The sequence below is a fragment of the Myotis myotis genome, unplaced genomic scaffold (genome assembly GCF_014108235.1).
Source record: "Myotis myotis isolate mMyoMyo1 unplaced genomic scaffold, mMyoMyo1.p scaffold_m19_p_11, whole genome shotgun sequence".
Classification (NCBI taxonomy): Eukaryota; Metazoa; Chordata; class Mammalia; order Chiroptera; family Vespertilionidae; genus Myotis; species Myotis myotis.
The window spans coordinates 62156695-62183983 of NW_023416315.1; the positions used below are offsets into that span (position 1 = coordinate 62156695).

At 41.6% G+C, this 27289-nt stretch overlaps 1 protein-coding gene, 1 non-coding gene and 2 pseudogenes across 6 annotated transcripts in view; 1 reads left to right on the forward strand and 3 right to left on the reverse strand.

Moving 5' to 3' along the window:
• Window positions 1-13176, forward strand: part of TMEM209 (transmembrane protein 209) — a 30755-nt gene extending 17579 nt beyond the window's left edge. The window contains exons 10-15 of one of the 5 annotated variants that reach the window (XR_004970965.1): window positions 868-993; window positions 3836-3933; window positions 5979-6093; window positions 6416-6513; window positions 8348-8428; window positions 8780-8853. Coding sequence is in view for 4 of the 5 variants with exons in the window: in XM_036328688.1 (XP_036184581.1) it covers window positions 868-993; window positions 3836-3933; window positions 5979-6093; window positions 6416-6513; window positions 8780-8853; window positions 11740-11794 (566 nt within the window). In the remaining variant the exon portion in view is untranslated. Of the gene's footprint in view, window positions 1-867; window positions 994-3835; window positions 3934-5978; window positions 6094-6415; window positions 6514-6828; window positions 6886-8347; window positions 8429-8779; window positions 8854-11739 lie in introns of those variants that run through there. The other 4 variants (XM_036328688.1, XM_036328689.1, XM_036328691.1 and 1 more) reach the window with 4 other exon arrangements.
• LOC118666721 lies at window positions 2628-2710 on the reverse strand (annotated as a pseudogene).
• On the reverse strand, window positions 5465-5864 carry LOC118666409 (annotated as a pseudogene).
• On the reverse strand, window positions 7577-7682 carry LOC118666661. The gene has a single exon (XR_004971016.1). It is a non-coding gene; the product is annotated as a U6 spliceosomal RNA (small nuclear RNA).
• Window positions 13177-27289: the final 14113 nt, after the last annotated feature.

A 27289-nucleotide genomic window follows, 5' to 3' on the forward strand; every position in this document is an offset into this window, starting at 1 on the left:
TTTAGCAGTCACCTCTGCTTTCCCACCACCACCCATCCTCCAGCCCTAGGCAACTAGCAGGCTTCTTTCCGTCTCTATAGATAGACCTCTTCTGGATATTCTGTACAAATGGGATATGCAATATGTTGTCCTTTGTGACTGGCTTCTTTCACTTAATATAATAATGTTTTCAAGTTTCATCCATGTTGTAACATCTGTCAGTATCAGCATGATGTGCTTTTTAAAAAAGAACACCATTGCTTTATGACTACAAAAGCAGTATACAGTGTTCAAGTAGAAAATTCAAAAAGTACAAAAATACACAATATTACTTACCATTCAGCTTCCAGCAATAACCATTATCAATTTAGTCACGACCAATTATTATTTTTTTAAGAAATACTATGATATTAACTATATATATCAATTGTAAGTTATCTTATAATTTAAGAACATGATAAGTGTATATTCAGGGGTTGAGGAAATATGGTACATATATATGTATATATTTCTAATTAAATCAGAGTCGTCTTATGTTTTTTTCCCCTTGCTCTTTCTATTTTGTTAAGTATTATCCAGTATTATTTTTATGGCTGGACTGTAGTGTATTAGTTGTTTATATATCTTCCAAAATGGATCTGGCTGATTCTTTGGGGGGCTGGGAGGAGGAAGGGAGGGAGACAGAGAGAGAGAGAGTTATCTGGCCACCTTTGTCAGAAATGATAAAATAAATTATAAGTAAAGTAGATAAATGCAAATTGTTAAGATAAACTATTATTGCTGTCATTTACTAGTATTCCTTCAATGTTTATGTAGGAAGAGCATTTTAAGTATTTTTTAGAGGCCCAAGTGAATAATAATGTTTTTGGTGTGTTTTATTTTTAACAGAGGCTAATATTACCAGCTTGAAACAAGCTGCTCTGGTCAAAGCTCCTCTCATTCCAACTCTGAATACAATTGTGCAGTATCTAGACCTTACCCCAAATCAGGAATACTTGTTTGAAAGGATCAAAGGTAACTATTGATTTGAAGAGGGGGAAAAAAAACGAGAACTTTTTCACTACTTTCAGATTTTATAAATAAAGATAACAAAGGGGAAAATTTTTTCAAAAAATTAAAAATATCACTAAGTATGATCTTACGTTTTATAAAAATATATTTAATTACAGCTTATTAAGATTTATATTTGAACAACTTGGGTTTTATGTTTTATATGCTTAAGAATTGTCAAAATAATATACTTAGCCTTGAATATGTTAGTTAATAATTTTATTCTATATAGAAAGAGTTAAAAATGAGCTAAAAGGGCTCAATGAATATTTCACTCATTTTCTATTCTTAAACTATCAAAAATGGTGCCACTTTGACATTCTTTATAATTTCAGCAAGGTAATTCTTATTTCTTTCCATTTTTATGTCATATTTATGTTCTTTTGTTGTTGTTGTTGTTTTGTTAATCCTCACTTGAAAATATTTTTTCCATTCATTTTTAGAGAGAGTGGAGGGGTGAGGGAGGGAGGGAGAAGGAGAGAGAAACATTGCTGCCAGGGATGGAACCTGCAACTCAGGTGCATGTGCTTGACTAGGAATTGGACCCATGACCCTTTGGTGCTCAGGTTTGACACTCTGACTGCGGAGCCCCACTGGCCAGGGCTATTATGCTCCTTTTTTACATTTTGTTATCTTCCGATCATTTGGGGTAAATGTGATCTAAGGAAGCTGACTTGAGAATCAGGAAATTTATCCTCCCTGATATTCCCACACACTCTCTTTTTGCCTATTTTCATTTGGATAAACTCCGTAAAATGTTCTTATCTCTAAAGCAAGTTTTAGAAATAGTATCTCACTCTTCAGATTTATTGTAAATCTTAATTTCAAAATATTATGGTGCACCCTTTTTCCCCCTAGGTTTGACTGAGGTACAGGAATAAGCATTTATCATGACTTTTAAAAATCTTTTTATATAAGGAGAATTCAAACATACATAAAACTAGACACAACATATGCTCCACACTTTTGTACCTAGCACCTGGTCCCAGCAACCATCAGTCCCCGAGCAGTCTCTGCCCTCTCCATATCCCAATCTACCTCCTCTCTTCCTGTGTGTGTGAAGCAAATCCTATGTATCATTATCACTTTATCTGTAAATATCTCTATATAGCTCTAAAAGATAAAACCTTTTAAAAAACATAACTATAATTATTACATCTAATATTTTTAACAATTTCTTTTTAAATATATATATATATTTTTTTTTTATTGATTTCAGAGAGGAAGGGAGGGAGAGAGAGAGATAGAAACATCAGTGATGACAGAGAATCATTGATCAGCTGCCTCCTGCACTCCCTCTACTGGGCATCGAGCCTGCAACCCGGGCATGTGCCCTGACCGGAAATCAAACCATGACTTCTTGGTTTATAGGTTGTCTCTCAACCATTTGAGCCATACCACCTGTGCTATGATAATTTATTTATATCATGAAATATACAGTATATATATACAAATTTCCAACCATTTATTAAAATGTGTAATTACTTTTTTTTGGTACTGTTTATTTGAATTGGGATTCAAATATTATCATATGTTGTGATTGGTTGCTATATTTGTTTCTTTTAAGCTATAGTTTCCCACCCATCATTTTTTTTCTTTGCAACTTATTTTTTTTTTCAATTAGCAATAATCGCGCCTTGGATAAACCTCATTGGCTACAATACTGCCACTGCGCAAAGCTTATTTTTTGAAAGAGCTGGATTGTTTGTCCTGTAGTGTTTCCCATGGTATGGATTTTGTTGAATGCATCCCCATGGTGTACTTTTACATGACCCTCTGTTCTCTGTATTTCCTGAAAATTTAGGTTACAATTTTTTGGCAAGATTGCCCCATAGGGCCCTGGCCGGCTTGGCTCAGTGGATAGAGCGTCGGCCTGCGGACTGGGGGGTCCCAGGTTTGATTCCGGCCAAGGGCACGTGCCTGGGTTGCGGGCTCGTTCCCCAGTGAGGGGTGTGCGGGAGGCAGCCGATCGATGATTCTTTCTCATCATTGATGTTTCTCTCTCTCCTTCTCCCTTCCTCTCTGAAGTCAATAAAGAAATATATTTTAAAAAAAAAGATTGGCCCATAGGTAGGTTTGTAAAAAAAAAAAAGTGTGTGTGTGTGTGTGCGCGCGCACACTCATATACATACAAATTATATTTAAAGTATTAATAATTATCAAATATACAAAGAAGTACAATGAACCCTGTATAAGCCTTCTAGATTGAATAGTTATTAACGTTTTCCATATTTGATTCTCTCTCTCTCTCTACACATATACATGTACATATATGTATACATACACACCTTTTTTTGCTCATTTGAAAGTATATTGTATAGGCATTATTATTTTTCAGCATGCAAATTCCTAAAAGAATAAATTCCCCTACATTACCATAATATAATTAAAAATTAAAAATATTTCTATATTATCTAATATACAATTCATATTCAGATTTCTCAATTGTCCAAATAATGTTATATACCCTATTTTTTTCTAACTAGGAATAAAGTGTAGGTTCACACATTAAATGTATTATTTCATCTTTTTCTTTTTCTTTTTTTTTTTGGTCTCTGTCTCGAGTCTGCCACCTTTTGCCTACATGACATTGACTTTAAGAATCCAGAATATTAGTCTTATCTCACATTTTGGATTTATGTAATTCTTTCTTCTGGTGATCTTTAAGTTAATCTTTTATATTTATGTTATGGATCGTTTAATCAGGTTTTTAAGATGATATGCTTCTCTTATTATGACCCCTTAGCCGTTTTCCCCTCATTTTCGCATAGTCTTAGCTTTTTAAATTTCACCTTTGTTGCCACAGAACTTTCTCAGGGAGGCTGTATGAGCTCGTTTCGATGGAATAGAGGTGGAGACTTCAAAGGACGCAAGTGGGATACAGACCTGCCCACTGATTCTGCTGTAAGTCTGCAGTTTTATTTTTTGTTGTTGTTTTTCAGTGGTTTTTGTTTGTTTATTTTTAATGCTTTTGGAGAGAGAGAGAAATAACGATTTGTTGTTCTACTTATTGATGCATTATTGGTTGCTTCTTGTATGTGCCCTGATTGGGGATCAAACTCACAACCTTGGCACATGAGGATGATGCTCTAACCAACTGAGCTACTCGGCCAGGGTGTTTTTTCAGTTTTGTTATTGGATTTCTGTGTTTTTATTTTCCCGTTATCAAAATAAATATTAAAAAGAATTTGGAAACTAAAGTAGAAATAAAAAATTAGCCGAAACCGGTTTGGCTCAGTGGATAGAGCGTCGGCCTGCGGACTGAAAGGTCCCAGGTTCGATTCCGGTCAAGGGCGTGTACCTGGGTTGCGGGCATATCCCCAGTAGGAGATGTGCAGGAGGCAGCTGATCGATGTTTCTCTCTCTCATCGATGTTTCTAACTCTCTATCTCTCTCCCTTCCTCTCTGTAAAAAATCAATAAAATATATTAAAAAAAAAATTAAAATTGTACCAGCATCTTAACCCAATAAGTGTTACTATTTTGGTGTATTTTTTTCCCTTTACTTAGGTTGTACTATTTTTTTAATGTTTTTTATCACAGTTGTAATCATGTATGTAAAATGATATATCTTGTTTTTTTTCACTTTTGCAATATTTAACTAGGTTTTTTATTATTACATACTGTCATTTAACTGTTCTCCAATATTAGACTTAAAAGTTTGAGAAATGTGATAGGGGAAGGGATTTTTGTTTTTCTATCTTAAATAATATTGCAAGGAATATCATGATGCATATTTCTTTCTTATTTGAAATTACTACTTTAAGAAAGATTCCTTGCCCTAGCTGGTTTGGCTCAGTAGATAGAGCTTCGGCCTGCAGACTGAATGATCCCGGGTTCAATTCCGGTCAAGGGCACATGCCGGGTGGTGGGCTCGATCCCCAGTAGGGGGCATGCAGGAGGCAGCTAATCAATTATTCTCTCTCATCATTGATGTTTCTATCTCTCTCCCTCTCCCTTCCTCTCTGAAATCAATAAAAATGAAAATAAAAAATTTTAAAAAAAAGAAAGATTCCTAGAATTAGATTTGTAAGATCAAAGATTATAAAAATTTGGGTCATTTATGAGTTTTTCAAAATCATGTTCTTTATTTTTTTATAGTGACTTTTGTGTGAAAATGGTGTTTTAAATGCTGATATTCAAATTGAGAATTGAATAAATATGTATTTTTTTTATCTTGGTTTTGCTGCTCATTAGCTATACACGTGTGAATGATCTACTTAACAGAAAACTAGGAATGTCTTTTATCTTTTCATTTTACAGATTTCATCTTAAACCACTTGAAAGCATTTTTGCTAATTCTCTCTTTAGGGAAAATATTTTAAATTGGAGTTATAAACACAGACTTTTTTTTTTTACACATAAAAGTTTGGTTTATTAATCCTCTCATGAAAAATCTGCACCATCACACCACAGATAAAGTCACTGAAGAATCTTTACTTCTTTTTGCCAGCACCAGCATTGGCCTTTGCAGTCCCCCTGATTGTCTTCATTCTGTTCTTGCGTGCCTTTCTCTGTTTTCTTGAGGTCTTCTTTTTTTCATATAGGCCATGTCTTACAAGTCTGTGTTTGGTTTCATTTTTCTTTGCGTAATCCAAGGAATCGTACATAAATCATGCCAAAGCTAGTTGTCTTGCCACCACCAAAGTGGGTTCTGAAGCCAAACACAAAGATGACATCTGGTGTGGTCTTACACATTGTGGCTAGTTTTTCCCGGATTTCTGTCTTGGGTACTGCTGCCTTCCCAGGGTGACGGAAGTCAATGACGATTTGCTTCCGCTGACGTAGTCTGTTGGTCATGAACTTCCTGGTCAGGACAGTTACTGCGTCATCCATGATGAAGGCTGATCTTCAAGCAGCCAGGAAGGAAAAGAACACAGATGTTTTTAAAGGGCTACATCCATGATAGATTTTCATGCTGATTTTTAAAAATTGTTTTCTCATTTTTAGATCATTATGCATGTGTTTTGCACCTACCTCGATTCCAGATTACCTCCACATCCTAAATACCCTGACGGAAAAACATTTACTTCTCAGCACTTTGTTCAGACACCAAATAAACCAGGTATAAGCCTCTTCTAAAAGAATGAGTTGCCGAAACCAGTTTGGCTCAGTGGATGGAGCGTCAGCCTGCGGACTGAGGGGTCCCAGGATAGATTCCGGTCGGGGGCATGTGCCTGGGTTGTGGGCATATCCCCAGTGGGGGATGTGCAGGAGGCGGCTGATCGATGTTTCTCTCTCATCGATGTTTCTAACTATCTCTCTCCCTTCCTCTCTGTAAAAAATCAATAAAATAGATTTTAAAAAAAAAAGAATGAGTTGAACTTTTTACATGCAATACATCTGGTGATTTTGTTTGATTTTCATGTAGCATGTTTCCTTTACAGATGTGACAAATGAGAATGTCTTTTGCATTTATCAGAGTGCTATCAACCCTCCCCATTATGAGCTAATCTACCAGCGTCATGTCTACAATCTTCCAAAGGTACTTCTAAATGTAGAAGCTGCTATTATAGAATGTCATGGATGACTTGCTTTGATGATGTTTTTAAAATTAGAATCTCTTGTTTATGGAATAGGTAAACTTTTTAAATTAGGGAAAATGTGTTTCTTGCTTCAGCCCATTTTTAACTATAAAATATATGTTTAATTGGGGAAAGTATAAAAATCACTCATTTTCTTACTTAGAGGCAGCTGTTAATATTTTGGTATATTGTTTTCGGTAAATTTCATTTTGCTCTTTTTCTGTACTTTTTTTTTTAGTCCTCACCTGAGGATATTTTTTCCATTGATTTTTCAGAGAGACTGGAAAGGAGGAAGGGAAAGATGAAGAGGGAGAGAGAAACATCAACGTGAGAGAGACACATTGATTGGTTGCCTACTGCATGTGCCCCGACTAGGGCCAGGGATGGAGCCTGCAACCCAGGTACTCGCCCTTGACCAGGAATCAAATCCTCGACCCTTCATCCTTGGGCCAATGTTCTAACCATTGAGCGCACCAGCCAGGGCCCTCTCTTCTTTTTTATGGGTTGAAATCATTTATGTAAATGATTTTAAAGATTAACTTTATAATTTCCATACCATTAAAAATCTTCATAATACTTTTTTAAAAATATGTTTATTTATTTATTTTAATATATGTTTATTGATTTCAGGGAGAAAGGGAGAAGGAAAGATAGAAACATCAATGATGAGAGAGAATCATTGATCAGCTGCCTCCTGCATGCCCCTTACTGGGGATTGAGTCCACAACCCAGGCATGTGCCCTGACCTGGAATCGATCCCGTCACCTCTTGAGTCATGGTTGACTCTCAACCACTGAACCACACTGACAGTGCTCTAATTCTTAATTACCATAAATATTGCTGAATATTCATCTTTATATGTATAGCTGTCTGCATTTTGGGTGATTTCTTTAGCTCAGAGTCCAAAAGTAAAATTCTAGGTTACAGAATATCTTCAAGGCTTTTAAAATCGGTATCAAACTACTTTATAAAAAAGGGAATTGTACCAATTTACACTTTTATCGAGGGTTTTGTTTGTTTGTCTTTAATATGGAACACTTCACCAATTTGTGTGTTACCGTGCGCAGGGTCCATGCTAATCTTCCCTGTATTGTTCTAATCTTCGTATATGTGCTTCTGAAGCCAGCATTACCCAGGGGTTTTATTCTTGATTGTAAACATCAGTTCTTTTGATGACCTTTGCAGTTATTTTTGTTATCAGTGCCTTTACTAAGAAATTTTTACATTGACTATAATTATAAAATGTGTTCTCCATCAGATTCCCAAGAAAGAATATTAATTTCATTTTTTCAATTTTAATATTTCAATTTTCTAAAAGTATAAATATTTTGGGGCATTGAACTTCCTTTGAAATCTTTTTTTTTTTTTTAAAGAAACACTGTGTTTTAAAAATTATATATCCTTAGATTCTTGAGTAAAAAGACTGAATCAGAGTAAGTAGGTACAAGTTGATGAGTGAATTGAAAACCTAAGTTAGGAGCTAGTTTAAAGACCAGAAATTACGTATCATTGCGTGATTTTAGGGCTAGCAAAATGCTGCCGTGTAGTCACTTGTAGATAAAATAAATTTGTTTAACCTGTTACTTATATTGTCATTAACATATAATTGAAGTATGATTTAAAGTTTTTTAATCCCCATACTTTTGTTTATGCTGTTAATTTTTGAGAAAGAGCATTTTGTGTGTATAGTATGCAGGGCACCAGCCTAACAATAGCTCTCTTCCAGGCCTTTGTAAATGCTACTCTCCATGTATAGAAACTTCCCAGTCTGTTTACTTTCTGCTCATCTTTCAGGTCTCAAGTTAAAAATCTCTTCCTCAGAGAGGCATTCCCTGGTTCACCAGTCTGGGTCAGAGGCCCACATGTGTTCCCATGGTACCTTCCCCCTCCCCCTCATAACATTCATCACACTTTTTGTAATTCTGAATTTTCTGTCTGCCTTTTACTAGACTTTAAGCTCCTTGATTTAGTGGATCCTCTCTGTCTTACTCACTTCAGTATTCCCATTTCCTAGCACAAAGTAGGCACTGTCTTTAATGAGTGAGTGAAAATCTGAGTTACATGGCGTTCTGAGTTTGTAGAATGTGAATTGATAGGATCTGCATTTATCTATCAGACTGAATCTTTTGCTTGGTTTAGTTTTTGTGGGGTTTTTTGCTTGTTTTTTATTGTTGTTTTCTTTTGCTTGGTTTAGTTTAAATCTTGCTGTGTTTGTCTTTGTTCCAGGGCCGAAATAATATGTTTCATACATTATTAATGTTCCTTTACATCATAAAGACCAAAGAGTCAGGAATGCTTGGGTAGGTATTTGTGCTTTAAGAACACAAGTACATAACTTATTAACTGATTTTCTTCCTTTAAGATTTTGCAGGAGTTTCAAGTGGTGACTTTGGGAAGTGGGCTTGGGTAATACAGGGAACTGCTTATTTCTGTCATTAACTTTTAGCACTATATGATTTATTAAATTATGAGTATGCATTTTGATAAAAATTTTTTAAAATGTATTATAAAAATGCCCTTCAAAAATGGTAATTTCTAGCCATGGTGGCTCAGTTGGTTGGAGCTTTAGACATATTTTAAGTAAACAATGAAGTTTTAGTTTTTTGTCATTTTGTTTTGTTTTGTTTTTGTTAATCCTCACACAAGGATATTTTTCCCATGATTTTTAGACAGAGTAGCAGGGAGGGGGAGAGACAGAGAAAGAGAAACATCAATGTGAGAGAGACACATCAATTGGTGGCCCTGGTTCAGGCCGGGGATTGAGCCTGCAACCGAGGTACGTGCCCTTGACTGGAATCAAACCCAGGACCCTTCAGTCTATGGGCCAACACTCCAATCACTGAGCCAAACTGGCTAGGGCTAGTTTCTGTTTTAATTGAAAATTTATCTTTTCTTCTATAGATCCAAATTGATATTTAGATGCATAAATGATTTGCCATGATGGTGTGAATCTTATGTTGAGTGCCATATACAATTTGTCATATGCATAAAAATGTAAAAGCTTTAAAAGTACTCAATGAAACAATAATTTACTCAAAGGCCAAAAACAAATTGATACAGTGCTTATCTTTAAGTGTACAACTTATATGTAGAAAATGAAACATTTTTGACCAAGACTAATTTGTGTTTTATTTATTTGGGGTTTTTTATTAACCAAGGAAAATAACTTTGAATTAAATTTAAAAGTATGATTGCTTACTCTTTTTAATATATTCTAAAATAACGAAATGGTTAAAAACTACTACCCTGTATCTTAAAGGAAATAGCAAGTGGCTCAAATATACTCCATTTGGAATCATGCCCGTAAATCAGCAGATTGATCCAAAAACATTTTTAATTTAATGCCACGTATCTGTGTCGTTACTGGAATAAGATGAATGTTTTACTTCCAAAGGGGAAAAAATCTAGACAGAATTGACCACATAGTAATGTAAGTGTTCTGTTCAGCGAAAGACATCATAAATAAAGTTTAAAGTTAAATGTCATACTGAAACAAAGCATTATAGTTGCAACACATATAGCAAACCTAAGTTAATATTCATCCCATGTAAAGCATGTAAGTTAATTAGAAAAGACAACTATAGAAAGGGGTCAAAGACACAAAAGACTTTTTCATAGAAAATGTTATGCAAATGGTTAATAAACATGAAAAGATGCTTAGCCTCATAGACAAGCCCAAATTAAAACATTTTTCTATCAAATTGAGATTTATCATTTGTGTGTCAGTGAGGGTATGAAAAAATAGGAAAATAATGGCTGATAGAAATTACCTTTTTTGAAGGGCATTTTTGTAATATATATTTTTAATTTTTATCAAAATGAGTACATACTCATAATTTAATAAATCATATAGTACTAAAAGTTAATGACAGAAATAAGCAGTTCCCTGTATTACCCAAGCCCACTTCCCAAAGTCACCACTTGAAACTCCTGTAGCTTTTCATTCTGATATTACTCATATGATTCCAAGTAATAGAGGTGTGCACTCTCTCTTGATTCTTTTTTTTTTTTTTAAATATATTTTATTGATTTTTTACAGAGAGGAAGGGAGAGAGATAGAGAGTTAGAAACATCGATGAGAGAGAAACATCGATCAGCTGCCTCCTGCACATCTCCTACTGGGGATATGCCCGCAACCCAGGTACATGCCCTTGACCGGAATCGAACCTGGGACCTTTCAGTCCACAGGCCAATGCTCTATCCACTGAGCCAAACCGGTTTCGGCTCTCTTGATTCTTCAGTGTTGGACATAGTTGATTGATTTCTTACTCTGTTAGATGAGTAATTTATCTCTCTTATAGCCCTCTTCTCACACTTTAAATACAGTTATATTACTCTCTGGAGTAGAAACCGATTTTTCTTTTGGTTAATCCTCACCCGAGGATATTTTTTTCCCCATTGATTTTTAAAGAGAGTGGAAGGGAGGGGAGAGAGAGACAGACAGACAGACAGACATCGATGTGAGAGAGACACATCAACTGGTTGCCTCCCGTACACACCCCTCCGCCCCCCAACTAGGGCGGGAATCGAGCCTGCACACAAACCTGTGATCCATCAGTGTGTGGGCCACCACTAACCACTGAGCAGATCAGCTAGGGTGATTTTTCTTTATTTATTTTTTAATATATTTTTTATTGTTGATAGTATTACAGATATCTCCCGTTTCCCCCCCTTATTCCCCTCCTCCCAGCCCCTCCCTACCCCCTCAGTGATTTTTTTTTATATGTGAAATATGGTTTAGTTTAAGCTATATTAATGCCCATATGAAAATCCACTAAAGCATCTCTAATATTGGAAAATTCCTAATTCAAGTCAAATAGGTAAATTTCTCTAAGAGGCCTGTCTCTATATTCTCCATTTAGAAAAATTTTATTACACATTCACTATGATTTTACCTACTAAAATGATCCTGTTAACTCTACCTGATATAATAGTTATTGAGGCTCACTGAAAAATTAATTTTCAACACTGTAAATTCATTTATTCTAAATTTGGGTTTTAAGCACAATTAAGAAAGTAATTACTTTTACTAGAATTCACCTGATAAACCATGTGGACCATAACTTATTATAGAATACTGTTAAATGTCATCAGTTAAACATGTACTCTGTGTTTAGTTATATGAGAAAAGACCTTCAATGCTTGGCAATCAGTTTCACTAAAACTTCTCTCTTTTTTCTTTATAGGAGAGTTAATCTTGGTCTCTCTGGTGTGAATATTTTGTGGATTTTTGGCGAGTAGTTGGTCATTTAATTCCAAACATTTGGACTTTTATTTGTCTGAATCAGAAGTTGAATCTAAGTATCTCTGAGTCACCACCTCTTTTGTTTTATGACATGTGTATATTATAGACTCTTTAGATTTAATGAAAAATAGCTATTTTGGAAACTTTCTTGTGAAAGTATGTCCTATATCTTCAACAACAGACATTACTCTCGATTTTTTATCACATTTCAGATTTTTCAGTTGCTTACAAAACTGCAACCCTTCAGGATTGTTGTTAACCTAAAGCAGTGCAGTCCCCCCTTAATTAAATAAAGATGAGTCCCTTTTCATTGTAACTTTCAAATAAGAATCATCTACCTGATTCTTCCCCACAAAAATTGACTCGTCAATTACATTATTTCGTGTAAGTACTTAAAAAGAAACAAGCAAATTGTCTGACTTTTTTCATCTCTATCTTTTCCCAGTGTTTGGCAAATCAGCCCAAGACCCATGTTTTAAAAATGAAATCAACTCCTAAGTAATGGATTAGTTAGTTCCTGTGTATTTTTTAAACTTGATGAAAGAAGTTTGACCATATTGTGCTTAAAAAGTCAACTCTTCGATTAAATTTAGCTTATAGAATTACTATTTGGTCTTAGTTAAGAAGCTGAGGACATCAAGAAAACTGCTGCTTTGTTTTTTGTTTTAATCCTCACTCTACATGTTGTTGTATTTTCATTGATTTTAGAAAGAGGAAGAGAGAGGGAGAGAGAGAGAAACATCAATTGGTTGCCTCCCGAACACGCCCCAACCAGAGTTTAAACTGGCAACGTGGGCAGTGCCCTGACTAGGAATCTGACCGGTGACCTTAGGTTCATGGGACAGAGCTCCAATCAACTGAGCCATACTGGCCAGCGCTGCTTTGGTTTTAATAACTCAAGTCAAATAGGGAAAATTTTCTAAGAGGCCTATCTCTGTATCATCCACTTTAAAAAGTTTCATTCCATGAGAGTTCCCTTTAAGATGATATGTTTACATTTTTTAGGTATTCAAAATATCTGGAGAATGAGAAGTTACCAAGTTTATAAGTTTTGCATGACTATTTTTTTTAATGTGTATATGTAGTACCTCTAAGGCCAGCTAACAATTGCATATATTTTCTGGATTGCCATATTAGACTATTCCCATAACCTGGAAATAACTAAAACCAGTATCTTCTGAATAACTGCATGTCAGTATTTTATGTGCAACCCATTTTGTATAATTTGTAAATTTTTTTAAACTTGTTTCTGTTTTTTAAAAGTCTTATGTCCACTGGAAAGGTGTTTCTATCTTTTAACTGCTTTTGATATATGTTGATATGTTTGCTATGATATTTTAGAGGAAAATGTGAATTAAACGTGTTAAATATGAGGACATGTTAAGGTCTAAGTCTGTTTCATTTTGTTGTTGTTGTTGTTAATCCGCCCCCAAGGATGTTTTTCCATTGATTTTTAGAGAGAGTGGAAGGGAGCGGGAGAGATAGAGAGAAACATCAGTGTGAGACTCTCACATCTATTGGTTGCCCCCCAGGGCTGGAATCAAGCCTGCAGTGGAGGTACATGCCCTTGACCGGAATTGAACCCGAGACCCTTCAGTCCGCAGGCTGATGCTCTAGCCCAGTGGTTCTCAACCTTCTGGCCCTTTAAATACAGTTCCTCATGTTGTGACCCAACCATAAAATTATTTTCGTTGCTACTTCATAACTGTAATGTTGCTACTGTTATGAATCGTCATGTAAATATCTGATAAGCAGGATGGTCTTAGGCGACCCCTGTGAAAGGGTCGTTCGACCGCCAAAGGGGTCACGACCCACAGGTTGAGAACCGCTGCTCTTGTCACTGAGCACGCCCAGCCAGGGCTAATTCTACTCTTTCAATAGTTACTAAAGGTGTCATGGGATAACAGTTGCTTTGCTGTTAGACTATTTGGTGCATATTCTTTATTAAAGGCCATAAGGAGAAAATGTTAGCAATACATAAAACAAAATATTTCTTTATAGGATTTAAGGCATCTTTTAGTCCAAAAATTCAAAGCTACAATATTTTCCTTTTTTTAAATGACTGTCAAAAAATACAATATACTGTAAATATACAAGTAAAAAGACTAGGCCTAAAAAAGAAAAGATTTCTGTTTGCATGCTAAGTCTAGTGGGGCTTACTGTACTCTGGGTAGCCTTCCTATATTAACTCATCTTCACAAATGTTTGAGCCAGCTTATGCTTTAATGCAGCCTTTATTAAAAAATTCACACTCAGGAAGACAGTGTACTGCAAATACGGTAAATTTATTGGTCCTATGTTAAAAATGAGTAAATATTTACTTTTCTCTAATTAAATGTTATTTATAGGATATTTTTCACAAGTTTTTATTGCTTGACATCCTTGTGGGCTTAAATCTACTAATCTTATAGATTATGTTCACTATATCATTTATTCTTTTTTCTCTGGATATGAGCCTTGAATTCAGCCAAATTTGTTTAGGGGAATAGTTAGGTTATTATAATTTAGTTCCTACTGAGCCATAAAAATGCTATGTTGCTTGGGTTTCTCAAACTGATATACACTTTAAACTGATTTTAATGGTGAGGACATGCAGCATGTGGATGGCACTTTCTAAACTCGGGTTTGTAATAGAAACCCTTTAAATGTGGGCATTCCTCAGAGGTCAGTCTTTGGTCCTCTGTTTCACTGTATTAGGCTTTTCCTTAGAGATCTCAGTCATTCAACGACTCCATTTATCACTTCTCTGCACTTGAGAGTCTCAAGTTCATCACCAACCAAAACATCGCTCATGAACTCTAGTTTAAATTTCCTGTGACCTGTCAGACATTTCCACTTAGGCATCCTGCAGGCTCTGTCTGAACTGAATTCGCATCTGCTGAAAACAGCTCCCTCTTCTAACATCCCTTTTTCTGTTCAGTGTATCAGCAGTTGCCTACGCTCAAAACTCTGGTGTCATCTTTGATTCCTTGAGCTCCCTGGGTCCCCAATCCAATCAGGCAGCAAACCTCATTCATTCTTTCTTAACAATGTCTCTTGCAGCTGTCCCTTTCCATTTCTGCTGCCGCTATGCTCATTTACACCCTTATCAACTCACATAGGACTACTGCAACAGCCTAATTAATCTCACAGCTTCCTAATGGTTGCCATGCTTCCAGATTTTCCAATTCATCCTGCACATTCTCTTCAAATTCATCTTCCTAAAACACCTGTTTGATCATTTCATTTCCCTGATAAATTCCTTAGCCTGACATTTAAAGCCCTCCGCAATCTGGTCCCAAGCTAGCCTTATCCCCCAGACCTTGGCTCTAGCTGGTGCAGGCTGCTCCTTGCTGGGCCCCCTGCAAGCTACCTCTGGTCATCCTGATCACTCCCTGGGGATGCCCCGTCCGCCTCCACAGTCTACCCTGCTGACAGACTTCACTCTAATGAAACTTCCTACCTTTTGGAGCTGGTCCTGACTACTCCAGCTGCCAGCCATTTCTCCCCAGGGTGATTAGATCTGTGCCCCTTTCTTGGTACCCAGCAGTCATATGAATGCATTCATGAATGACTTCTAGTCTCTCTAACAGAGTATCCTTATATCTTGCTTCATCGTCATAAAAGAACAGTTTTTGTACAGTTGTACTGCTTGTTGAAGAGAACTCGGTGAAGACCGCTGCTTTTTGAGAAAGGCTTACATTCATCTCTTTGAAGGACAGGCACCTTTTGAGCAGCCCAGCACTGCGGCTTTCCTTTGTGGCTAGGTAAGGAGGACACGCTCCTGGACACCTGCCGCAGGGGGGCTGCCTGAAAGTGAAAAGTGAAGGTGTTAGGAAAACGACACCACCAGTTCCATGGACTCTTGGGGTCTTCCATTGCACTCAGCAGCACACTGTCCCAGCTGCCACAGGGCCCACGGGAGGGATGGGAGAAGCTACCGGTTCCCGTATCCCTCCAGCTGTCCCGGACAGTGTGTGAGGGCAGGCAGCAGAGGGCTGAGCTCTCTGGCAAGAAGGCTTCGGGGAAGGATCTGTGTGGGGCCCTTGTCTGCCACTTAGAGGGATTTGCACAGTCAGCACCTGTGCTCCTTGGGCCCAGTGACTGCCACGTCTCTCGCTGGATATGACAGTGGCTCTCTGCTGAATTTGCAGGATTAGTAGGCATTAGCTGTGAGCCATATCGCCAATTTGTTCCCTGGATGGCCATCAGCAACTTCATTTCCACAGTGAGTGAGCTGCACTGACCTGGGGAACAGGTTATTGATTCTATGGGGGTGGCACCTTATTTGGGATTAGGGAGAAGAGTGATACAGCAGGATGGACATGGAGAACAGCTTTGTGTGTCCCTGGGACCCTGTCCACCTAGGACAGCAGTGACCCCAAAGATATTTCATAGCAAAGTCACACACAAACAACCCTGGGCACTGCTATGGATGAAATTGAAAGCTATAAGTAAGTTTTTTCATGCCCTAAAAACAAAATGAATATTCCAACGCCTGTCAAACTAGGACAGCTAGTGGCCTAAATGGGCTGTAACTTGTGAGGACTGAGCTTTGTCACTGACTGGGGCAGGGCAATTAACCTTTACACTGTGATTTCTGATTAACATAAAGATGCCTCAGATCATTGAGAAGCTAAAAGTGATAGTACTTTTAGGTAGTTTTTTTTAAAAAAAAAAAACATTTAAAAGTCTCTCAAAATAACATTAGTGTAAACATAGGAAATGGCCCCTTTGGCTTTGTAACACAACTATCTCATTTTGGGGTCGTGCTGAACTACAGATCTTCATGGCCTTGACACCCCAACCATCCTAGCCCAACTGTATCTGTGGTCTCCTTCCTCGGTCCTTTGCCCCCCCCCCCCCTTCTTCTACCCCCTCAGACAAGGCCATCCCCAGTCATAACAGTACTGTCCTTGTAGCCTAGCGGCTGGGCTTTCTGGTCTACCAAGAAAACATTCTCCTTTCCCATTTCTAAACCGGAGGGAAAAAATAACAATCCTGAATCAGACTCTGCTTTCATGAACTGCGACCCATAGGAGGCAAGTCAGAAGGTGGTGATCTGCTTTGTCGGGGGCAAAACTTGTTTTTTCAGGAGCAGCAGCCAGGCATGCTTCTTCCTCAAACACGTGGTGTGTAAACGAGTCAGGCAGCTCTGTGATAGTTTTGGCTCAGGATACAGGCATTAGCTTACTGAGCTCCAACTCCAAAGAAAGGCTCCTTGTGTTCTGAATGGGGAGGGGTATCTTCCCCTGGACAGCCTGAGGGGCGGAGAGGGGTCCAGCTAACTCCTGGAAAGTCTGAACTAAAGCCACCAGCCCCCAAACCTGGTGGTTTGAGAAAGTGTTACATAGCTTCCATCTCAAGTTTGTCACCCGCTCTTAAAAAGAAAGTCAGTGCAATGTTCTGCTTGAGTTCTTTAAAGTCTTTTTTATGCCATTTTGAACATTCCTGGAGTTAAATGCCTTAAAGTGGTGGTTAGACTCCACTTAGACCAAGCGCCTTGGACAGAACTCGGAGGCAAAATCCGCATCCTAGAATAGTGTCTCTTCAGTAAGACTAGATATTTTCCATGTGCCAGAGTAATTACGTTTCCTCGAGGTTACTGTATTACTCTGGATACGTTGCTGCTTTTTCCCACCTTGCAACTCTATTTCCCCACACATACCCCCTCTCCACTCACCCACCCCCGTAGTTTCTATTAGAGAGGGAGCTGTGAGTGTTGCTGGCTTGCTCTCCTGCCCCTATCCTGGCAGGTGCAACAGTGGAGCAAAAGCTAGAAAAACACCCAAGGCAAACTGCAGGTCTCTTGGATGAAACTCCTGTAAACAAGACTGCAGCTTCCTTGAGAGCAGGTGTATATTAGATGCTTGGTAAATATGTGTTGAATCAATAATTGGGTTAAGTAAGCAGAATTCACTGGAAAAGCAAGCCTTTTTTTGGACTGAAATTTTCAGTGAGCACTTTTTTCATGCTGAAGGGCATGGAGAGCTCTCTGGCTGGTGAGTATAAGTGTGATAGAGAAGAGAAGCAAGTCCCTGGCAATTGGCAATTGGATCAAAACTCAGAAGGGGAGGCCAGAGGGCCCACTCTGCATGTCCATGCATTCCTCTGTGGTGGGCTCTATGAAAACATTCAATAGTATAGGGTGTGTATATGGCTGGGGGTGGGGGAAGCCATCTAGATACATATCTGCCAGTAGTTTCTCAGTAGGATGCAAAATTGGTGGCATCACAAGCCCTCATAGCTGGGAATGTATTTGGGTGAATGCAAGGTATGAGGGCTGGGAACACTCTGATCCAGTCACAGGACACCATTATCCTGTTCTCTGAAACCATAGAGTTTTCTCCAAATATGTATGTAACAACTACAGGATGTATTTTCTGAGCTGTTTCTCTGGAATCTGCCTTCTCCCATGGGGAAATCAAGATAGCCTTAGTTGCCCTGGCCCATGTGGCTTGGTTGGTTGGGCGGTGTCCTGTCCACCAAGAGATCACTGATTCAATTGCTGGTCAGGACTCACACCCTGGTTGCGTTGTGGGTTGGATCCCCATAGGGCAGTGGTTCTCAACCTTGGCTGCACATTAGAATCACCTGGGAATCTTTTTAAAATCCTGATTTCTGGGCCTCATTCAAGGTTGAGAACCACTGCCATAGGGAGTTTGTTGGGGGGGTGGGGAGGGGGTGCAGCTAATCAAAGTTTCTCCCTCTCCCTTCCTCTCTCTGTAAAATCAATAAAAACATATTAAACATTTTTTAAAAATCTTTATTGTTGAGAGTATTACAGATGTCCCCCTTTTTTTGCCCCACTACCCCCTTTCACCCCATTCCTGCCCCGCCCCAGGCCTTCACCACCCTACTGTCTGTGTTCACAGATAAACGATTTGATTAATCTCTTCCCATCCCCCAGCCCCCTTCCCTCTGAGATTCACCAGTCTGTTCCATGCGTCCATGCCTCTGATTCTATTTTATTCACCAGTATATTTTGTTCTTTAGATTTCTTGTTCACTTATTTTGATTTTTGGATTCAATTGTACATAGATATGTATTTGTTGCCATTTTATTGTTCATAGTTTTTCTCCTCCTCCTCCTCCTCCTCCTCCTCCTCCTCCTCCTCCTCCTTCAGCTTTTTATTGTTTGTGAAGCTCTTTATCTGACCTTCAATTCTAGATGACAGCTTTGGTTGTAGGCCCTTGCTATTCACCACTTTGAATATTTCTTGCCAATCCCTTCTGGCCCGCGAAGTTTCTGTTGCAAAATCAGCTGACAGTCATATGGGAGCTCCCTTGTAGGTAACTAACTGCTTTTATTCTTGCTGCTTTTAAGATTCTCTCTTTGTCTTGGCATTTTCATTATATTGTGTCTTGGTGTGGTCCTCTTTGGGTTCCTCTTGTATGGGGCTCTGTGTGCTTCCTGGACTTGTAAGTCTATTTCTTTCACCAGGTAGGGGAAGTTTTTTGTCAATATCTCTTCAAATAGATTTTTAATATCTTGCTCTCTCTCTTCTTCTGGCACCCCCATATGCAAAGGTTGGTACATGTTCCCAAAGGCTCCTTACACTATCTTCATATTCTTGGATTCTTTTTTCTTTTTGCTCTTCTGATTGGGTATTTTTTGCTTCCTCGTATTTCAAATCATTGATGTGATTCTCAGAATTCTCTACTGTTGAATCCCCATATATTATTCTTTATTTCAGTCAGTGTATGCTTAATTTATGACTGGTCCTTTTCCATTTTTTTGGCATTCTCACTAAGATTCTTGAAATTCTCATTGAGTTCCTTGGAGGTCTCAAAGAGATTCTTGAGTAAACTTACAACTATGGTTTTGAACTCTATATCCAGTAGTTTGCTTTCTTCCATTTCTTTCATTTGTGACATGTTTCTTTGTCTCTGCATTTTGGCTGCTTCCCTGTGTTTGTTTCTATGTATTGGGTAGAGCTGCTACATCTCCTTGAGTTAGTAGAGTGGCCTTGTGTAGTAGGTATCCTACAGGGCCCAGTGGCTTAGCCTCCCCAGTCACCTGAGCTGAGCACACTAGGTATGTCCCTGTGTGGGCTATGTGCACAGTCTCGTTGTAGTTGAGACTTGATTGCTGTTGGCATTACTGGGAGGAATTGAGCTCCAGGCCAATTGGTTGTGGGAACCAGCTGCGACTACAGTGGGAGAGCTGCTGTGTAATAGACACCCCTATGGAGCAGGACTTGCTTTAGTGGGGTTTTGGTGCTCACTGAGTCTGACTTTGGAATGTATCGCTTGTGGATGTATAGAATTGTAATCTGCTATTGGACTGAAGCTATCCACCAGGCACACTTGTTCTAGAGCCTCCAGGGAGGTGCAAAGTCAGCCACTGCCTGGAGCTACCCAGCAGGAGCAGCAGAGGGATTTGCAGATGTCTGCTATTTGCTATTTGTATTGGGCTTGGAGGTGCCCAGGTGAGGCCCAGATGTGAAGCAAGGCAGCTGGTGCTAGTGCTGGATTATGGGCCTTTTACTGATAGGTTCAGGGCATGCTGTCACCAAATGGAGCTTGTTTCAGAGGTTTTAGTAAAGTCTGAAACCTGAGCATGGACAGGCCATTCATATGGAAAAGCTGTTGCAAACAGCTTGGGTGGGGCTGCAAATTCAATGAGGTGGGGTCTCAGGGAACCCCCAGGGGGTAAAAAAGTGTGCTCCAGGATGATGGGGACTCAGATATGGCTGCCAGTCAGCCCAGCACAGGAACAATGACCCCTGGGAGCACCCCCATCTGGGAAAAAGCCACCCCAAAGTTCCTGCCCTGATGCCAAACAATCCAGTTCCTCCCCATATGTATCTAGGTTCCCTAAAGCCACTCGGTACTGGGAATCCAAGTAAGTTCGTGTGCTGGTCCTTTAAATGGAGGCTCCCTGTCACTCAGCCACAATCCATGCTGTTTTTCATTGTCCGTAGTTGCAAGTCTGGAACCTTGGGCTGGGGGTCTGTTGTGGGGCTGGGACCCCTTGCTCCTCACGGGCAGCCTCCACAGAGACTCTCTCTCTCCCGATTAAAAAAAAAAAAAAAGCCACATGTCGGGTCGGACCAGCCTGTTCTCACTTCCACTCCTTCTGTCAGTCTCAATGTACTTCTTTACTTTTTTTAGTTGTAGGACCTCCATTTAGCCAGCTTTCAGGCAGTTCTGAATGATGATGGTTCTGTATTTTGATTATAATTTTAATGTGGTTCTGGGAGGCGGCGAGTACTGGCACGTACCTACGCTGCCATCTTGGTTCTCTCAAACATTTTTTTTTTAAAGATAGCCTTAGTCCGGTTCAAATCCGGGTACCCCCTCCAAAGGAAAAAAATAAAGATAGCCTTAGTCTAGTCCAAGCATGTCAAACTCGCAGTCCACGGGCCACATGCAGCCCACAACGAATATTTTTGCAGCCCAGCCAATATAATGGTATGTAAGAAATTTTTAATAAAAATAACTTAATTTTACAATACCGTATTATACATAATTATTAGTAACAAACCACAACATTCGCTAATGGCTGATTACTATAATCGTGTTTATTCATTTCCCTTACATGCAGGCGCACCGTTTCTCTCCACTAATACCAGCAGTGAATATTTTAGCAGCCGATTGCCATGCCATTAGTCTTGTACTGGCTTGTTTGGTGTGTGCAACAGGAAATATTTCACTTTTGGAGAACTAGAAAAATAGGTTTATTTGCATTACACTTATGAATTTGTGCAGTTATTCAGTGTCTGGTAAGTTAATGTTCAAGAAAAAATATTAATTTTTATTAAAATGTTCTATTATTTTATGTTAACGATGACTCATTTATTTTAGCTCTTTGTATTCAGCATGTCTCTATCGAAATAAACCTACATTTCTATGCAAATTGAAGCTTTTGTTTTTTTGTGGCCCAAGAAACTTAAACCTTGTCTATTTGGCCCGTGTTAGCCTTTGAGTTTGACATGCATGGTCTAGCCAGCCATGGGCAAACTACAGCCCGCGGGCCAGATCCGGCCCGTTTGAAATGAATAAAACTAAAAAAAAAAAAAAGACCGTACCCTTTTATGTAATGATGTTTACTTTGAATTTATATTAGTTCACACAAACACTCCATCCATGCTTTTGTTCCGGCCCTCTGGTCCAGTTTAAGAACCCATTGTGGCCCTCAAGTCAAAAAGTTTGCCCACCCCTGGCTAGTCCATGGTCATAGTCTGCCTCCTGACCAGGGCAGTCTGACAAATGCATACCCTGGTTATATATACTTTGAACATTTATGTACCCACATTTACCGAGTGCCTGCAATAAACAATGTGCAATGCCCCACACACCCCCAAAATATTGTTACTCTGGTTCACTGAGCCCAGGAAAATATATCCTAGGGAAATAATCAACAGGAAAAAAAGTTATGCCTAAAGATGTTTGTTGTATGCATTTTGTCATCTATTCACCTAATAAATACTGATTGAAGTAGTTTGCTAGGTGCTAGGAATACAGAGAAGACATAGGATCTTTTTTCCCCCTCAGAAAGCTTCTAGTTTATAATAGCCCAAACCAAAACCCATCCAATACCAAGTGCTAGATCAACTCTGTGAGATACATCCTTGAATGAGACACTTACAGACTTATTTTGAAACTCCTACAATTTTCAAAAGACTGTAGGAAGATGGGGAAAATGTTGGGTAGAAGTCAAAACAACGTTGTCTGTCTACTGTGATTACAATTATATAAAAATATGCATTCAGATAGCCAAGGCCTGGAAAAGAATATCTTCTTTCACTCACCATCCCCTTTACCCCAGTCAGATGTGAACTCACTTGTTGAAATGGGAATATGAATGATTGTATTTTCATTTTCAATACTTTTCTCAATGTTACAATCGAAAAGGGCCAGAAAAAAAGGGGGTGCAGATCGAATTTTGTAGGTCAAAGGAAGAGAAAGCTCTGCTGAGTGAGAACCGAGGAGAGAATTCATGGGAGAAGAGGCGATTGAATTTCAGTCAGAGGAGGAAGCGGCCAGGCCCCGGACGTGAGGACAGGCGAGGAGAGGCTGTCTTTGGGGACTGCGGGGAGATGGGGTGGGGAGGAAAGGGGGGCCTTCGTTCTGAGTAAGGACTGCAGGCTATATTTGTAGAGACACTCAAGCTTTTCAAGAGGGGAATTAAGTCAAAGCAGAGCTGAAAGAAGCTGACTGACCACAGGTGGGCAGAAGCCAGCGCAGCTGCAGGCAGGAAGGCCTGTGAGGAGAGCATTTGTGGAAGCCATGAGCACAACCTGGGAACCTGGTGCACACAAGTCCAAGATTTCAGTCCAGGTGATTATGGAGATAGTGGCACTAATAACAGAAGTAGAGCCGGGAGGCTGAGGAGCTGGTGCAGAGCAGGAGAGAAATTGTAAACACGTGGAGTCTGAGCTGCCACTGGGACATCCAGATGGAGAAGACAACAGGTAGTTGGAAACGTAAGTCTGAGTCTTAGTAAGGGATCCCCTTTATGGCAAAACAATTTGAATGTATTCCTCTCGCTGAGTGCTCTTCCCCCAGCTGTCTGTTACAGCTCAGATAGCACCTCCTCAGGCCCGCTCTTGTCACCCTAAAATAGCACCGCTGTCACTCAGCATCCCCCTTACCCCACTCAGCTCTTCTTCATTGCACATGCCTGAGCTTTTACTTATCTGCTTCCCCCACCAGCATCTCCTATCCCCTTTAAAGACGGGACTCTGTTGGAAGAACTGAACATTAAAGGGTAACTGTGCCCTGGCCGGTGCAACTCAGTGGTTAGAGTATCCACCCACACACTGAAGGGTCTCCGGTCCAACTTCTGGTCGAGGGCAAGTACCTGGGTTGCAGGTTCGATCCCTTCCCCATCAGGGCCCCTGTGGGAAGCAACCAATAGATGTGTCTCTCCCACATGGATGTTTCTCTCTCTCTCTCTCTCCTCCTCCCTCTCTTCCACTCTGAAAAATAATGGGAAAATATCCTCAGGTCAGGATTAAAATAAAAAAATTAAAGGGCAACTATGTGCCAATACACCCTCACGTAAATTTCTATTGTGAAAGAACAGATAGCATGTGTTTTTCTGACTGCTTCGGATCTTAGCCTAAAGGTTTAAAATGTCTCTGCCATACGACTCAGAAGAAAGGAGACGCACCCACTGTTTCTGAAGGCTCCTGGATGGTGGCAGACACTCCCAGGTACATCCCCTTGGCCAGCACTTAGTCGCTTGGACACATCTAGCTGCAAAGGGTTCTGGGAAAAGCAGTTTTTGTTCACAATGGCCACGGCCCGCTCATTATCCTAGCACAGCCTGCCTTCCCCAGGAGGAAAGCAAAGCATGCCCATCTGACACCTCGCCTGCCTGCTCCCTGGGACACATTCATCTGTCCTCGCCGCTGCCCCTGCTGTGCCGCACCCCACCCCCAGCTTCCTGCCCCAACCTCCACCAGGACAGCTGTCCATGTGCCTGTCCCCACCCCATCCAGTGCTGTCCAGGTGAGCATGGCACCTGGAGGCAGGCCATGTGCCCTCCACACCATCCCCTACCCCCCATGGAAAAGGAGAGGGTGGATATTAGCAGGCTGTCACCACAGGAGATGTCTGGCTCCAAGGAGAATAACTGCACTGCATCTGGGACCACCATCCCCTGGAACAGTTTAACTCCCAACAAGCATTGTCTTCATTGGCTCACCCTCTCCCCCTGCCCCAGGCAGTGACAATGAGGACACGTTCAACTTCTGTTTTCCAGGTGCCAACACCCTATAGAACAAAACATCGCAGACACGTCCACACGGCTTCTCCTCGGCGGGCATTCCAAGCACCTTTAGCCCGCACCAGCTGCAGAACTGCGGGGCCCGTACACAATGAAAATGCGGCCCCTTGCTCAGTCATTTACAGACGGCCACAGCAGAGCGTTACACTTCTGAGTGGAGGGTCCGGCGTGACTGTCCAGGTGGCAGGCCTGGGAGGCCACTCCGTTTAGCCCAGTAGAACAAAGGAGCTATTTCTATTGTGAAATACCACGACCAAGCGGTGTTTGCTTTGCAGACCAGCTTTTAGGCGAGTTGTTATTTTTCTTGTCACAGCTTAGAAAGCTTAGGCGTGGTCTCGGGCACCCAGCAGCTGGATCATCTCATTTTACAGAAGCCCAGAGGCGCCTGGGAGAGCCCAGCGTCCCCTGGCCGCACTGCAGGAGGTAGTCTGCCTCAGGCTGGCTCTGTGGGGCCAGGGCAGGGGTATCTTTGACATTCCCAGGACCTACTTGGGCTGGTCCCTTCTCCCAGCCTCTGGCCAAAGCAGAGACACAACCAGGGGCCAGGTTTTGGCTTTTGACTCCCTTTAGGAGAGATGCCACCGGTCACAGAAAGGCCAACTGGTGGCCCCAAAAGGGAGTGCTTGGCCATTGTGCTCTGCTACTCCTCTCCACGGACCTCCAGGCTGGGGGTGCGGGGGACACACACCTGCCTCCAGGTGCCAAGCTCACCTGGACAGCACTGGACAGGGCGGGGGAGGGGCTGGGAGGGGAGAGACAGACACATGGAGAGTTGTCCTGGTGGAGGTTGGAGCAGGAAGCTGGGGGTGGGGTGCTGCACAGCAGGGGCAGCAGTGAGACCAGATGAATGTGTCACAGGGAGCAGGCAGGCGAGGTGTCAGATGGGCATGCTTTGCTTTCTCCTGGGGAAGGCAGGCTGTGTGAGATGTGAGGCGAAGGAGAGGGGAGTGATTAGCAAGCAGTGAGTGAGTCATGCATCCGGTCCCCTAGGCGGCCGCGTGCACCACGGGCTCTCCTGGGTGCAGGACCTGGTGCCAGGCTGCACAGCTGGCATTGGAAAGGTGCCAGATTATATGTGGGGGGGCCTCAGGAGCTGGGGGGTGGGGACCTAATGGCCACCTGCTCCTGGCTTGAATCCCAAGGCATCTCTGCCTCTCGGGGGATACCATGGGGCAGCCCTGACTTAGCAGGCCTGATGCCTCCCCAGCCCCCGCCCTCCAGCCCTTACCCCTCAGTCCCCCTCCTCCTCCCTTTCCCGCACCACACACTGAAGAACTAGAGTTTTTAAAGAGCTTTGAGCTGTGCCCTTCACTCCCTCATCTCCCTCCCCAACCTGGTGGCCCTTAGAGGACAAAACCTGAGCCCCAGTGGGAGCAGAAGCCCAGGCAGTGCCCGTAGGGCATGCCCCGCACCCAAGGAAGGAAAGGGCACCTCCGTCCTACATGCCCAGGTGCTCTCAGCCTCCACAGCTTCTGTCCTGGCCTCTCCATGACACCCAGGCTGCTGACCACGTCCTTCTGGTGACATGGGGAGTTGTGGGCAAAAGACGCCAACTGTTTTTCGTCCCCTATTGTAGGCTCAAGATCTGGGAGTAGCTCACTAAGCCGCCAAGCCCCCATCCTGCAGGCTCCTGGTCCCCAGTCCCCCTCCCCCTTGCCCCAAGGAACCTTGATGGACACCTCTCCGGAGCTCTCTGGGTCTTAGAGAAGCATCAGAGGGGCCTGAGGGGTGGATGGCCATGGGCAGGGGCTGTAGCTGGGGTGAGAGGAAGCCTGTCACCGGAGGGACTGTTTAGAACAGTGATGGCGAACCTATGACACGTGTGTCAGAGGTGACACGCGAACTCATTTTTTTGGTTGATTTTTCTTTGTTAAATGGCATTTAAATGTATAAAATAAATATCAAAAATATAAGTCTTTGTTTTACTATGGTTGCAAATATCAAAAAATTCCTATATGTGACACGGCACCAGAGTTGTTAGGGTTTTTCAAAATGCTGACACGCCGAGCTCAAAAGGTTCGCCATCACTGGTTTGGAAAGTGGAGGAGCTCCAGGAGGAGCTTGTGTTTCTAAACTCTGCCTCCACGGAGGCTGCTGCTGAGCTGTGTCTGTCTGTGCTGGGCAGGGAGAGGGAGGAAGGTCCCTGTGGCTATTCAAGCACCAGCTCCCCCGGCTGAGCCGAGCTTCTGTCTGGATCCAGGTTACTGGGTGCCCCATCCAGATGTTAGCCTGTCCACAGCTGTGCCAATGGCTCCCAAGGATGAGGGGGGTTTTCACACCCTGTTAGTGGTCACTTATGTTTGCCCCTCTCCTGCCAGAAGCTGCTCCGCCCGTCGCAGAGGAGGGCATTGGGGGCACCAACAAGCTGGAGGAAGCTGGAGGCCCCTCTGCGCGGCCAGCCCTGGGAGAGGAAAGGGCCAGGCCAGCCCCGCCCAGCCTCCATCCTGCCCACCTGCTCGGGGCCTCGGGAGAAGGGATCTGGCTGCAACACTTCAGTCTCATTTCCGTCCTTCCTCCTCCATCTGCGAATTTATTGAACACAATGTGCTCGGGGCCTCGCTGCTTCCACCTTTGGCTAATCACTTTCCTCCCCTGTATCTGTTTTCTCCGTCTGCAAAATGAGATCGATAAATCTCATTGCCGAGGTGAGAGGCTGTTTCGCAGCAGAGCTGCTGAAGGAACAATAGCCCGGGGCCTTCACCCGCCTGCGCAGCGAGGCCAGAGTGAGGCGATGACGCACGTCGTCCCCAACGACAGAAGCGGGCAATGGGCCA